At 34.6% G+C, this 14,653-nt stretch overlaps 1 protein-coding gene across 19 annotated transcripts in view; it reads left to right on the forward strand.

Annotated features, from left to right (window-relative positions):
* Nucleotides 1-977: 977 nt before the first annotated feature.
* LOC126370961 (casein kinase I) overlaps nucleotides 978-14,653 on the forward strand; it is a 53,112-nt gene continuing 39,436 nt past the window's right edge. For 10 of the 19 annotated variants that reach the window (XM_050016113.1, XM_050016125.1, XM_050016124.1 and 7 more), the window contains exons 1-3: nucleotides 995-1,097; nucleotides 1,750-2,043; nucleotides 10,992-11,152. In XM_050016113.1, the coding sequence (XP_049872070.1) occupies nucleotides 1,985-2,043; nucleotides 10,992-11,152 (220 nt within the window). In that variant the 5' untranslated portion in view covers nucleotides 995-1,097; nucleotides 1,750-1,984. The other 9 variants (XM_050016120.1, XM_050016122.1, XM_050016114.1 and 6 more) reach the window with 9 other exon arrangements.

Genomic DNA, 14,653 nt, shown 5'->3' on the forward strand with positions numbered 1-14,653 from the left:
TACGAAGATGACACAAAGGATTAGTACCTACGTAATATTAGGTCGCTGAGTTGTAGGAATTTGACCACTGGTTGTCTTGTTGGAATCTGGTAGTTAATAATGACACGGAATCAGCTTTTCGTCTTATTAGAATAAACGGTTAAGGCTCTGTCCATCCTTATAGGAATATCGGGTGTGAGTCTTTCTTGCATCTATATTTGGTATTAGAGTTCTTAGGGTGAACCTTGTGGAGCCCATAAAATAAATAAACCATCGTGTTAATCAAAATTGAACAAAAAACGTACAGTCGTATAGAGAAACAACAATATTAGTACTTTTAAACGCATGACGACTAACAAATGTTTGCCTTCCCAATAGAAACCAAAGGTTTATGTATGTATGAATAGCAATATAATATAACTTTAAAAAAGCTGTTTAATAGAATCATCTATTTAGGTACCTACGCAACTTGCTAAACACATTTACGAAATACATCTCCTGGCAAAAAATTCAAAGCAATCTTACGTTGAAAACATAGTTGCTTTAAACGTTAGGAGTTACGTGACAAAGTGTGAGTAAGACATACAACTATGCATATTGCCACGCCCGATTTAGTCATTGTCTATAAAAATAGTAGAGTCAGTTTTATTTTAATGTACTGCTCACTTAGCATTGTAATTATATTAAATTAAGTAATAGAAATCCAAACTATTTTAGAATACTTTTCTAAAATAAATGCTTTTCTTACGACTCCTTTATTGTGAACGCATCCATAACATTTTCTTCTATAGTATTGCTATTTAAAAAATATGAACCTACTAATTGGTAGTATTATTTAAAACGAAAGTAAATCAAATTAATAATAATCGAATTTAAAAGTAAGATTAGAATCAAATAAAAACTGAACGATATTAGTTCAGTACATTAAATGTAGAATATAGGCTAGAAGATTTAAAAACTTATTGAAATTTCCAGTGACAATATTCTTAAATGGCAACATTGGTTGCAGCAAGTTTGCGCATGCGCCGAATGGCGATTATTCAGTGACTGTTCTTTGAGTTAGATATTTTATAAATAAGAAATTTTATCGTTAGTCGGTAATATATTTATGTGAACGTGTAATTTATTTAATTACTTATTTCGTCACAATAGTATTATTGCTAAATTACATCGTACAAGTGCATAAAGTGTACCATTGGTGGCCATTACAAAACCTAAACTTTTTTATCAGGACAAATGTCCATTTGATGTTTCGGCGACGTTGTGACTAATCTTACGGGAAGCTAATTACAAATCGCGTAGCGTGTTCTTACCTGCTGGAAGGTCTGGTTCCGGAGCGTGTTTTTATCTTGATTATTGAGAATCTTTGTATTATTTCCAAACCGTTCGTGCCGACCGACAATTTTATTGGGGTTGACTTCCCACCAGGAACTGTCAATTGTTAGAATTTTCCAATTCATTTATTTCATTTTTGATATCAATAAACAATCTTGATTAGCCTGATTTGCATGTGATTCTGGGAAGTGCGTATGGACTGTGGTAAAAGTACAAACAGTGGTACACCCACATCACATCGCATGTTGTTACTCTTGAATGAGCATAACATTGGCTGGGCGACCTCTATTCATTCTCGCTCTTTTGCGGAGTAGAACACGTTAGAGTTATCAGTAGATATTATCCGTCCGAGAGGCCGTTATCAATTAGCTATAGATTGGTTGCAGCGACTGTCGCCGAAACATATCACGCTGAGGCTCAAAATTGTAATTTCAGTGTAACAAAAATGATTTTGAGATAAATTGCAGTAGTGTAGTGGTTATAGTGAGAGAACAAAAAAAAATAGCAATAGAAGAAAGTGTGAGTGTTACGGATTGATTGTGGCATGGGTGAAGTGCTCCGTTTGCCTTGTTGGAGGCTGTGGTGACATGGGCAGCGGTGAGGCGCTGACTGACGCGGGGCTCAAGGAGTGATCAGTGCCGGGCTTGCGCCTGCACAACCCTCTAGTATTATGAATAAGCGAGACAGCAAGGACAAGGAACGTCAGAGTGACGACAAAAGAACATCCACGTAAGACTCTTCACTACCTATTGTTTGTAGTTATGGTGTTAGATAACACACTGCACTTCTCTTTCTTCCCACACATTGGTTACGTTGAAATTAGGCATGCTAAAATCTTAATTATGAAACAATACATAGGAATGGTTGTTGCTAAAATAGAAGGCAGCATTGTGTCAGCAATCAGCACTACTGAGTTTCCTACTGTCTGTCATACTTTAATTTTCAGATACTGCAACATTATACTGTTTAATATAATGCTATACTTACTAGGTGTATTCCTTGCATTGTCAGCAACATGAAACTTGGCATTCATAATTGTATTTTCATATCTGGGTCAGAAATGACATTGGTTAAATGCTACACTCACAAAAGCATACCACTGAGGTAAACAATGGATAATGAAAAATATGAAAATATGTTACCATATCTTTTACCTATAATATTATACTACTACCTGTATGTCAACATCAACATGTAGTTCAACTCAGTACTTAGATTATGATATAATATAATACCTATTGTGTTTATCATGCTCAACAGCATGTTGGCTGTAATATAGAACTGTATTGAATTGCTGTAGGTATGCAACATTTGTTCTTGAATATGTTGCCCATATGTAAAACAGGTACAGGAAATGAAAATCTTCCATTCTTAACCTCCAACATCCATGTTTTCCAGGGTCTAAAAACAACCATAAAAGTACATTATAACTGACTAAAGTTCATTCACTTAACTATAAAATAATGCACTTTTCAGCCTTGAAAGTGCATTGACATGCTGTGTGATATTTTTATATGATACACTGACACATTGCACATGACTACTATGCTACTAAAAAATATCTTTACTATCCATTATGCACATTAGAAAGCTCACTTGATATTGTTTTCTCATAGATAACTATAATATTATAAAGGTGTTTTATTAACCTCATTATATTAAATAATAGAGAGGTAATAAAAACACAGCTTACTACACAAGCCAAGTCACACATAACTTTCATTTGCATTATCTTCTATTTTTTTCATAGAATGTTGACTGTATTAGCTCAACTATTGTAAAAAAATTAAAAGAAATAGGTTATTTCATTTCTTTGTAGATGATAAACAAGAACTTTGTAAAGGCAAGTTCAAGTTATGGAAATGCCTTGAAATAACCTACTAAATGGTGTTTTATTCTGTAAACAAAAATGTGCAAAATTGCTGTTAAATAGGCTCATGTACCTACATAGTAGAATTTTTAACTATAACAGTGTTATCACAGGGTATTTTTATAGGCTAGTTATTCAATAACAGGTCTATTATTATCCAAATAAAATGGCCAATGCAATTTGTCCCTGTATTTGCAAAGCTGTTTTCACAATATGTTGATGAAATGTGCATATTTTTGCATATTTATTATATCCAAAACATAGCATGTGTACTTTCACTTGTGTTGTTCATGAAAATGGGAAGTATAACAAGCTCATACACAGCAATATCTCCGTTCGTTTCATTATTCACACCATTTGAGCATGATCCATTAATTAACTATGGTTATTACAAGTAATTAGGCTTTTATCTGTTTTTTAGCTTCTCTACTTTTCTTATCGTAATTTTAGAAATACATCTCAAATCTTTCTAACTTACTTTACAAATGTTATCTGTTCTACTATATTTGTATTGTGTATGTTGTCATTAAGGTGATGTGTTTCAGTCAGCTAGGTAACGCTGCGTCAGTAGATGGCGTTACTTCTGCAGTTTTCGTATTTTTTCCATTTATTCGTTTAGTGTTGAGTTCTGACCCAGTGAAATGTTAGGTGGCGAAATCTTACATACATTATCTTTAAGTTAAGCTACAATTTTGAAGTATTTACTGAAGATATCATATTGAAACATTGCATCAAAAGTTGGTGTCATTTCAATTTGTGTACAAACACGAAGCTGTCACACACACATGCGAACTAGGTTAGCTATTAAAAGAGATGCATAATTTGAAGTCTACTTCTAACTTCTAAATGGCGCATTTGGTAAAGCAGTAGCCGCCATTCTTAAGGTTCACGGTTCAAACCCAACTGCATGTTTTAATTGTTTTTACTTTTTGTATTTTTTTTTACAATTGAATTTGGCGAACCCGTCTATTTGTTACGGAATTTTCAAAAAGTATCACTTTTACCAATAATATTATAATTAAGTATACAATAATTTACTTTGCACTAAAGTACCTTCCGTAATTTCCGTATTTTTTATTTTGTAAAATTCTAACAGGCATTAATCGCATCAGTGAACATGCGGCTAACTAAAAAACTACTGAACGGATTTTCATACGGTTTTCACCAATGAGTAGAGTGATTCATGGGCGTGCTTTAGGGTATATAATTTATACAAGTATTTTTTTTGTATAAAATGGTTCAAAAATGATGATGAATGTCAAACATAATTATCGTTACAAATATAGCCGACTTGGAGCTTTCGGCGAAAACGCTGCCTGAGCCCATTGAGATATAACAAAACAACGTATGGTTCAATTGTTCCTTTTTTGTAGGTATACCGAAAAGTCCACAATATGTCATAATAATTATATTGTGTATAAAGAATTGTGTATATGTATTGTATGATTTTACAAATAACGATCACAGTACAGTAATAATAAGGTAGATTTTTCCTAAATTGCGTAGGTTCAAACTTTGTCGCATCGCGTTTGAAAGATGTAATAGCGCTTCAGGACGTCCCGCAAGCACGGCGCTGATGTCGCAGTATCCGCATATAATTATTATGACTTGTCATTTAGTTCCAATAAAATCCGCGGGACTTCATACGTATGTCAGTGACAGCTGGTGATAGCATGCGGGACACTTAGCACCTAATCGAATTCTATGTTGTTTTCGCGCCCAGTCCAGACGACTCACAGCGCATTTCTGGACATATATTTACGCGTGGTGTTTATTGTTAGGTTAGTTAGTTCAGGTTAGGACGTCTTTTTATAACGAGGACGTTAAAAAAAGACGAGGCTGGGACGTATTGAAGTAGTATTTCCATATATACGCGGCCTGAAATGGGCTGTTTCGGGGACCTGAACTGGTTGCTGTCGAACTTATTATCACGTTTTCTTGATTAAAATTCATAAATAAGTCAAATAGAAAAAAGAAAAAAGATTTTATTTAGTTTTAGATCTGTCATGATGTCTGTGATGTTTGTTTATTATAAGTACATAAGAATTTCAAAATTTATCTTATTTTTTTTCCCAAAGGGCAAGGCAAAGGGAACTATGAACATACAGCCATGTCTTGTGTTTTTTTTTTCTTGATGATGATTAATGAAATGATGAAACCTAAGCCCCCACCCTCGGAGCAGACTCCTACTCCGAACCCCAAACGAAGTAAGCGGCTTGTTGGCGCAAAGCGAAAATAGATAGGTACACTTTGTTTATTGAATATTCCGATTTAATAATACTATCGGGAATGTTTTCCGACTAATGTGATCATTAACCACAAAACACCACTTCGTATTGATTATTTAGATTATTCAATGAAGAAAGCAACCTTCCCGTTCCCGGTCCCACCAAAAAGTCCGCGACAAAGAGAATATAAATAAATCTGTATGTTGGATGGAAAAACAATTAATTATAAATGACTACTATTTAGGCCGGCAAATGCAACAACTTCTTTTTTGATTTGGTTTTCCCCGAAGGGTAAGGCAAAGGGAACTATGCCCATACAGCCATTTCATTTTATGTATTGATTTTTTATTATAATATATGTCCTCTTTTAAAACACGGTATTTACCCATTATTTAAAAATGTTTAAATAAGATACGTTATTACAAAAATATTTTTCCAATATTCCTTTTCTCAGATTGTAGTATTTTTAGTTTTTTATTTATATTTATTCTCTTCATACAAAATCTCTTTATAAATTGTCACTGACATTCTATTACACTTGTCAAGTAGTCAAAGCCTTTAGAAAAAAAAACTATCACGCACACAAACTAACATTGACACCTCTACACGCTCAGCAAATACACTGTAATCTGCACCACTACAAATGTAGAATTGATCAAAATTGAGGGTCTGAAATATGGTACTTCTCGTATTCGGACCCTAAATTTTTGTTAGTTTGCGAAAATAATACACCAAAATATTACTATTTATCGGTTTTATAACAATATTCCTCTATCCGTTTTCCTGTAGCACTGCATCAACTTTTGTATGGAAAACGAATCACCTTAAGTAAAAGAACTTCATCTTCTAAATGTTGACTGACACATGTTCTTTACTTACATAAGCATTATGTTTTGTGATTACAATAGACAAACTCAGTTTAAACCTGACAAGGACAAATTACGATATTAATCAGCTTTCATAGCACTAAATGGGCCTTGTTACCTTGCTTTGATGGTTTTCAAAAGGTTTTATAAAAACAATAAAGCATTTTACCAATATACACTAGCTCTTTATAAAATAAGTCACTAGGTAATTGTTATTAAGAAACTATACAAAATACCATTAGCTAAATTACTTTCTACAAAAAGTAGAAATGTTATACCTATTACTAACCAGAAACTAGGAAATTATTTGGTCTTATTATGTCACACCTAACAAATGCTTCAATAATTATTATTATTGTTGGAGTGAATCATTAAAGTAAACATCTATATCTCCACAATGCCTCTGATAACAATTCTTAATAAAAACATACTTATCTGTCTTGCACTACAACTTCGGTTCAATGCTGCATTCAGTTATTATTTTATTCAATAAGTAAGGACTTTTACTCAAGATTAAAATCGTAATCTATTATAAAATGTCGAAAATGTGTTTTTTAGGCAATTGTTCCTTAATTAACTTTCTTGTGTTGAAATTAATGACATTTAACAATATAAAAAATCCAGTCTGCCTTGGTGTAATGTCATAAAATTTGACAAGTGAGAGTGAACCGATTAGTGGGCATATTTCCATCGATAATGTGCAGCCAAGCTTGGTGCTGCTTGAGCATTCATTACCCTTATTGCAATGCATAGGAAATTGTGAGTATGATGAATATTTTATGGTAGGTCATTTCACATGCAGCGAAGATATTATCTCATCATCACTAATTTAAGAGCCACCCTCTTGTCAGTGTAATTCTCCATGCAAATTTTATGGGAAAAATAAAGCAGTGGTTTCCCTCTTACCTCCCGCCCCAAAAGCTAAAAAAATAAGCTGAAGATATTGTTTGACTTTCATATTACATTATTACCAGTTCGAATAACGAATTTCACACAAGAACTCATTCCATCTATGTAATTAAATTATTTACAAGTGATTTTCTTTGAATCATCAATTATTAAAATTTTAACAAAGTTGGTAAGAATCAATGTACCTTCATAATTTAATGCCTATTTGAAATTCAAGTACAGTTAACTATTCTTGTTTCTAGGTTAGGCATTACTCATCCAGAGCAATACAGTGTAATATGAATAAGCGATTGGTTATGCTCACTAAAGAGTTAGCAAAATGTTTTTTTGTTTCTCAATTATAATAAAAGAACTAGTGACTTTGTATAGTATTTTATTTAAATGCTATTTAGATACTAAGTAATTTAAAAGTAGTATCCTATCTGCCTACTGTGGTGAATGGTGATCATCTAAATGCTGAATAACCTGACTGTAAAAATACACTATTAATTTAGGATTTAAAGTAGCCTAGCTGCATAATACACTATGTTATTGTGAAAGACAAAATGCGAAACAAATGCATTGTAGATTTATGTCATAAAAGGTGTAAAAGAAATTAATTTTAGCGTGCGAAATTAATCGAAAAAATTCGTTTCCTTTCTATAATATTATTTTCTGAGTGAATTGAAACACAATTCGTCAGAAGAGGAACAAAATGCATTCTCTCGGTAGGCCAGCCTTGCAAGTAGGCGTAATCGTCATGCCGTGCTTTTGGTGGTCGGAGGTGCATTAACTTTCACTTCAGACTCAATGCCAATAACGGTTGGTATGATTCACTGTCAGTTTACACACAGAAATGACACTGTATGCACAAATTGTATACGTTTTCGCATTATTTTTTTGTATAAAAAGTTTTTATGTTAGTAGGTCACTTATTTTTCGTAGTATAAGATATTATTACTATATTAACATAACCTTTATTGCACACACAGGAATTATAAAACTGAAAAGGGAAATAGAAAGAGTACAATAGGCGGCCTTATTGCTAAGCAACATTCTCTTCTAGGCAATCTTTGAGTATAGGAGATATTTAGAATAAACTATATTATTACTAATATATAATGTAATAGGTATAATGAGGCAATATACAAATACTTATTTGTTGTATGGAAAAAGAAAAACGAGCATTCATTTTAAACACTTAAGTTATTTTATTTCGGAACTGTACAATATGTAGTTCAATTCAACATTTAATTCCTGTGTACCCATGCAACTGCTTTGTACAACTGGTTGCAATGCAGGGTATTTTTCTACTGATGGGCCACCCGTCCGATAGTACAACTAACATTCCCTATGGAACTAATGCCAATTGTGCCACTTTCAATTGGAAAAGTTGTCTTTTTCTAGCATAATTTTATTTAGGACCACAACTTGTGGAGAGTCACAGAGGAGGCTTTTTCCCAGCAGTGGGATCAAATAGTCTAATAATAATAATCATTTTATTTTTAAAAGTCAAAGTATTTAAATACAAAATATAAGTATTTTCAACATCATTAATTTAAGAGCCACTCTCTTGTTGGTGTAGCATTCTCCATGCTACTTTTTAGGGAAAAATAGGGCAGTAGTTTCCCTCTTGCCTTCCGCCCATAAGTATTTTATATAACATTAATTAAATTTAATTCTACTTTTTAAATATCTTTGCATTCTTTCCTTTTAGCATTGAACAAATGGTTCATGCTGCGCTCTTTATTAAACTAATCCAACTTTATTATTCCACTTATTATTTATTCTAAAATCATATACCTTGTATAACATATCGACAACCAATCTCTGTAAAAAAGTGACCGCGGCGCATCTTGTCATAAGCAACTGCGTGTAACGACATTGTACAACCTATATTCCACTTTACTAGAACAGCCATAACGTCTTAATTTTAGGGAATGAACTTATACTATCTAATAACTTAATGTATACATATTTACAAAATACAATGTATTTTTTTACAATATGGTTCAGACACTTTTTTTAGAAAATCTCCTTAATGAATGTGAATCAACATATTTATAGTATGTCAATGTCTAAAACCCATAAATAGATAAAGGAGTTTCACTCTTTTAATCGAATTTATTTACTTATGTTTGAAGTCACCTTTAGGTCACATGCAATAGGACACACTAATAAGATTACTGCTGAACTGATTACTAACACGATAGAATGCCTTAGTTTGCCTAAACTACTTAGTATTATTGTTGCGATACTAATAGTGCACAAGTATACAAAAATATTTTTGTGAGTTTTTTATGAAAGTAGGTATAAGTTAATCAAATTTGTGAGCATTTATATTTATTTCTTTTTTTAAAGACTGATGAAAGATTGAAAGACGTACTGTTGACATATAGTGGAAACCGCCTTAAGTGTAAGCACCTTTGATATCATATTTGGATTGAAAGAAAATCACTTCTTCAACAGAACCTCAATGTCTTTAAATTCATATTAATCCGGGTAAAAATTAAGTCCTCATTTTTTACCTGGATTGAACTTAGCTTCTCTATTACAAGGTTTAGTTAGCAAAAATCACATTCGAAAAGGAGGTTATGTCATTTTCAATATAATGTGACGTTATGTCTCTCATACAGTAGTTCAAGTACTTGAAAGCATATGATTGAGGTAAGGTACTTTTTAAGTTTAAAAACATAAACAAATATTCCCAAACTAGGCAGAGCCTGTGTTTTGACAAAATATATAAATTATCTCTCTCTCTATTTAAGAGCTGCGCTCTTGTCGGTGGAGTAACCGCCATTCCTCTCTTCTTCCCGCCAAAACCTTTACCTCCCGATACGACACGACCTGCACCTTCTCTTTTATTTGTTTCATAAATGTTATCCTAGGTCTACCCCTTCCTCTCTTCCCTTCAATTTTTCCTTCTATAATGTTTGTTATAAATGAATCGTGTCGTATCAGGTGGCCAATCATATTTCCTCTCCGGATAAATTACTTATAGGTATAATAATAATTAACTAGTTAACACAGAGTGTTTGTTATATTAAGTCACTATTTCCTTGATTTATTTTTATCATTAATCTTTATTCATTGTTTTAGGTTTATGTGGTTATTATCATAATCAAAACACGTAATAACGGGTTCTTACCGCGGTTAAAATAGGGGAATGAGACTCCCGATATTTCGACACTGTTGCAAGTGCCACTCCAATCTCATCAGTCATCCCGTGATGACGAAATATCGGGAGTCTCATATCCCTATTTTAAACGCGGTAAGAACCTGTGCATTTTGATTATTAATCTTTCGTTTTTCGAGTTTTAAAAGTTTCATTACCATATAGCTAGTATGAATAATAATTAAGAATGTTTATTCTTAAGGATACATTAACTCCATTAATAACAGGAAATATTGCAGACATTGAAAACTTTAATGTCTCAATTATTATACCTAGTTCATTTTGTTGAATAGACATTAGGAAACTGCTAGTAGATTTCCTTTTTTTATTTACTCTACATGGGTTAGTTGCCCAAACACCAAAAAACGTGTTTGAGCAGTTACCCACACACTTCCACTAACCCGCAGTGGAGCAGCGAGGGGAGGCCTGTGCCTGTGGGATGTATATAGGCTGTTTATGTTATGCAAGTTAGTAAACTAATAAGAATCAGACCTTGACCCACCACCATACTAATTTTATGAATACCTAGGAAGGTATGAAGCTCCAATTTGTTTGTCGAAATAGTTTCAACAAATTGCATTCCCACTTTCAGTCATATTCATAAAAAAAAATTGCCGAGATGTTTTATAAAGGCGTGTTCCCACTTGCAGCGCGACTGGTGCAGTTGGCGGGCGCGCCGGCGTCGGCGGCAGCAGCGCCATGCACACGTCGCGGCATTCAGTCACCTCGTCCTCGGGCGTCCTTATGGTCGGCCCCAACTTCCGTGTCGGCAAGAAGATTGGATGCGGCAACTTCGGCGAACTCAGGCTCGGTGAGACACTACCTTTATTATGGCTTTTTAAACCCCAGAATAACGGATAACTTGTAGGCTAGGAAGGTCGGCCAAACAGATTATAAATTAAGGAATTTGATGTTTGTGTAGTGAATGTGTGTTTAATTATAGCTAATACCGGTATTAAAAGTTATCATCATCATCATAAATTAATAGTTAGTTTTATTTTCTTACTAGGTACTATACTACAGACGTTTCTTAAGGAGAGTATTATTAATAATCAATAGCAATTTTGCTAGAATTGAAGTATAAGAGTATCGTGTACTTAAAAAGCCCTCTGCTCCAAACTTGCCATTCAAAATGAAAGCTAACTTTTATAAAGACCACTAGTCACTTCCCCTAAATTATTAATAACTCCAGTTCCCATTAAATCAGCCCAAAACATAAAACACAAGTTTTAACTACCATCGTAGCGTGAGGGAGGTGCCACATTTAATTCACTAGTGTTTCTAGGTCAACAGTTGAACACTAATAGTAAACCTATATGCCCTAACCAGTGATGGGCAATTCCCGAGAATGTTCCCAAAGTCGGAATGTTCTCGTTCTTCTTCTTCTTCTATCGTGTGGGTTGTGAGGTGGATTACCAACCCCATCAACCCTGGTGTCAGGATTACTATTGAGCTGCCAACGGCCCCTGACATGACTCATGTAACGACGTACTTACATCAGTAAGTAGTAACCGGGACCAACGGCTTAACGTGCCTTCCGAAGCACGGATCGTCTTACTTTCGGACAATGAGGTGATCAGTCTGTAATGTCCTAACCAAACTAGGGACTACAAAGTGATTTTTGTGATATGTCTCGGGACCTCCGGATCGTGAGCCTAACGCTCAACCACTGGACCACGGAGCCGTTCCTTGGTTCGGCCGTTCGTTCGTTTAAAGTTAGGCAATATACCTACTTCAGTTTTGCGCTTTTTACTGCCAGGAACGTTTCCTAACTGGGATACAATACAATACAAATACACTTTATTGCACCAAAATAAAAAGAAATAATTACAAAAAGTCTCTTAACTAAGTACATGGCAAATGGCGGCCTTATCGCTTAAAGCGATTTCATTCCTGATTTTTTTTTTGGGATCATCCCCGAGAATGGCACATCCCTGGCCCTAACCCCATATATCTATCTGAACTACAGCGACCGCCCGTGGCTACGTCCGCGAAGCCATTTATTGTATTGTTCCGACATTATATCGATAGGAAATATGCTTCATTTCATTTCTGGGACACTAGATATAAATGTCCGATGAAACAGTATTAATGATTACTCATTAGAAGTTATTAGTGTAGAATGTAGAGCGTATAGGACACAAACAGAGCCTTAGGCGGTTAGGTTGAATACAAATGAGTACTTTTTATATAGTCATTAGTCGAATAAAAAATAGATTCTTAACTTGACGTGACGTTGAAAACTATATAACACATACACGCCTCTATCCCCGAAGTTGTAGGCAGAAGTGTATAGTATATTATACAACTACCTCTCGTCAGCTATGTCTCAAGTCCCATGTAATATTGGCCTGGCCTAGGATACAATAGGATACAACGTGATATCCGTGCTTCGGAAGGCACGTTAAGCCGTTGGTCCCGGTTACTACTTACTGATTTAAGTACGTAGTCGTTACATGAGTCATGTCAGGGGCCTTTGGCGGTTGAATAGTAAACCTGACACCAGGGTTGACGAGGTTGGTAATCCACCTCACAACCCGCACGATAGAAGAACCTTCGCTTCTAAAAATATAATTTTCCAGAACTCTAGGGAAACCTATAAATAGCTTAAGTTTAGATAATAAGTGTTGTTAAATATGTTTTTATAATGCTGTTGGTTTTCTCAATAAAGCACGCATAATGGACCACTTGCGTTTATGCGGAAAACTGAGCCCATTCAACTAACATTACATATGGGACATTCGAGTATTCATTGAGTCAAGTCAGAGGCCTATGGCGTCTCAGTTATAACCCTGACACCAGGGTTGATGGGGTTGGTAATTCACCTCACAATCCACACGACAGAAGAAGAAGCTACTTACCCTATTTATGGTCTATTATATCCCTTAAAACTTAGACGCTAAGTGTGGCTTTAAGGAGTGATTTCTGTATCTCTGATTTATTCTTAATTTCGAGTTTAAAATAAATAAAACAGTTACGAACTTGTCGGTACCTAGTTATGGAATTTATTAGCCCCTAGTTGTAGGAAACCGTCTTAAGAAAGCCTCCATAGGAAGACATTCAAAGTCCGAACTTCGAACTTGTACATTGATTGCGTCACATTCTACTTTGGTTTTCATTCCACTTTTTACAGTAAAATATTGGTAATAACTTTATAAAACCCAGGAAACATTCAGCTGGTTTTATGTCCTAGCTATAGGGTCGTGTATTGGGTTCAAGATAAATTATGAAATTCTGATTATTTAATAAAGACATCTAAAACTAACGAAAAACATTTTCTTTTTTCTATTTAACTTATTTATGTATTTTAATCAAGACAAACGTAATAATAAGTCCGACATTTTATCACGTTTTCCTATGACGTCACAGTGTTTTTTCATACAAATTCCATAGTAATTCCATGTTTTGACGTTTAGTAAAAAGTAACTGATTTGAGGAGCTCGGTGGCGCAGCGGTAAACGCGCTCGGTCTGCGATTGTTGAAGTTAAGCAACTTTCGCAAAGGCCGGTCATAGGATGGGTGACCACAAAAAAAAAGTTTTCATCTCGAGCTCCTCCGTGCTTCGGAAGGCACGTTAAGCCGTTTGTCCCGGCTGCATTAGCAGTCGTTAATAACCATCAATCCGCACTGGGCCCGCGTGATGGTTTAAGGCCCGATCTCCCTATTCATCCATAGGGAAGGCCCGTGCCCCAGCAGTGGGGACGTTAATGAGCTGATGATGATGATGAACTGATTTGACTAATTGGAAACTAGCCTATTACTGGAGTTATCAAATGTATTATACGAGTATGTTAAATTGTGATCATTATTCAAATATCTAATCTAATAGCTAATATCGGATACGTCTACAAGGGCATTCTGACATTGTGGTTGACATAAACATCGATACATCTGAATTCTGTCGTATAGTTTTCAACAACTCAAGATCGGTCTATTTTTAAATAGGTACATAATATGACGTGTAGGAACGCGTAGATAACGCCAGTAGTAAGCAAAGAAAAGTTAGTAACACCCAGGGATACATAATTTGTGAAAATTTCAACTGTTGCGATTCTTGAGATACAGCCTGGTGACAGACGGACGGACAGACAGCGAAGTCTTAGTAATCGGGTCCCGTATTTATTATTATTATTAACAGACGTATAATAGACGTAGCCTGGAAAGTCCCTCATTAAAATGACTACTGTTTATATTCAGAATGAAATTAGGAGTCTAGGAGTATTTATATTGATCTCAACCTCCGCGTGAATTAATAATTTGATAAACATTTTAAAAATAGAATGTTCCTACGCAAATAGATGTCAAGACGAAC

This window comes from Pectinophora gossypiella, chromosome 11 (genome assembly GCF_024362695.1).
Source record: "Pectinophora gossypiella chromosome 11, ilPecGoss1.1, whole genome shotgun sequence".
NCBI classification, from domain to species: Eukaryota; Metazoa; Arthropoda; class Insecta; order Lepidoptera; family Gelechiidae; genus Pectinophora; species Pectinophora gossypiella.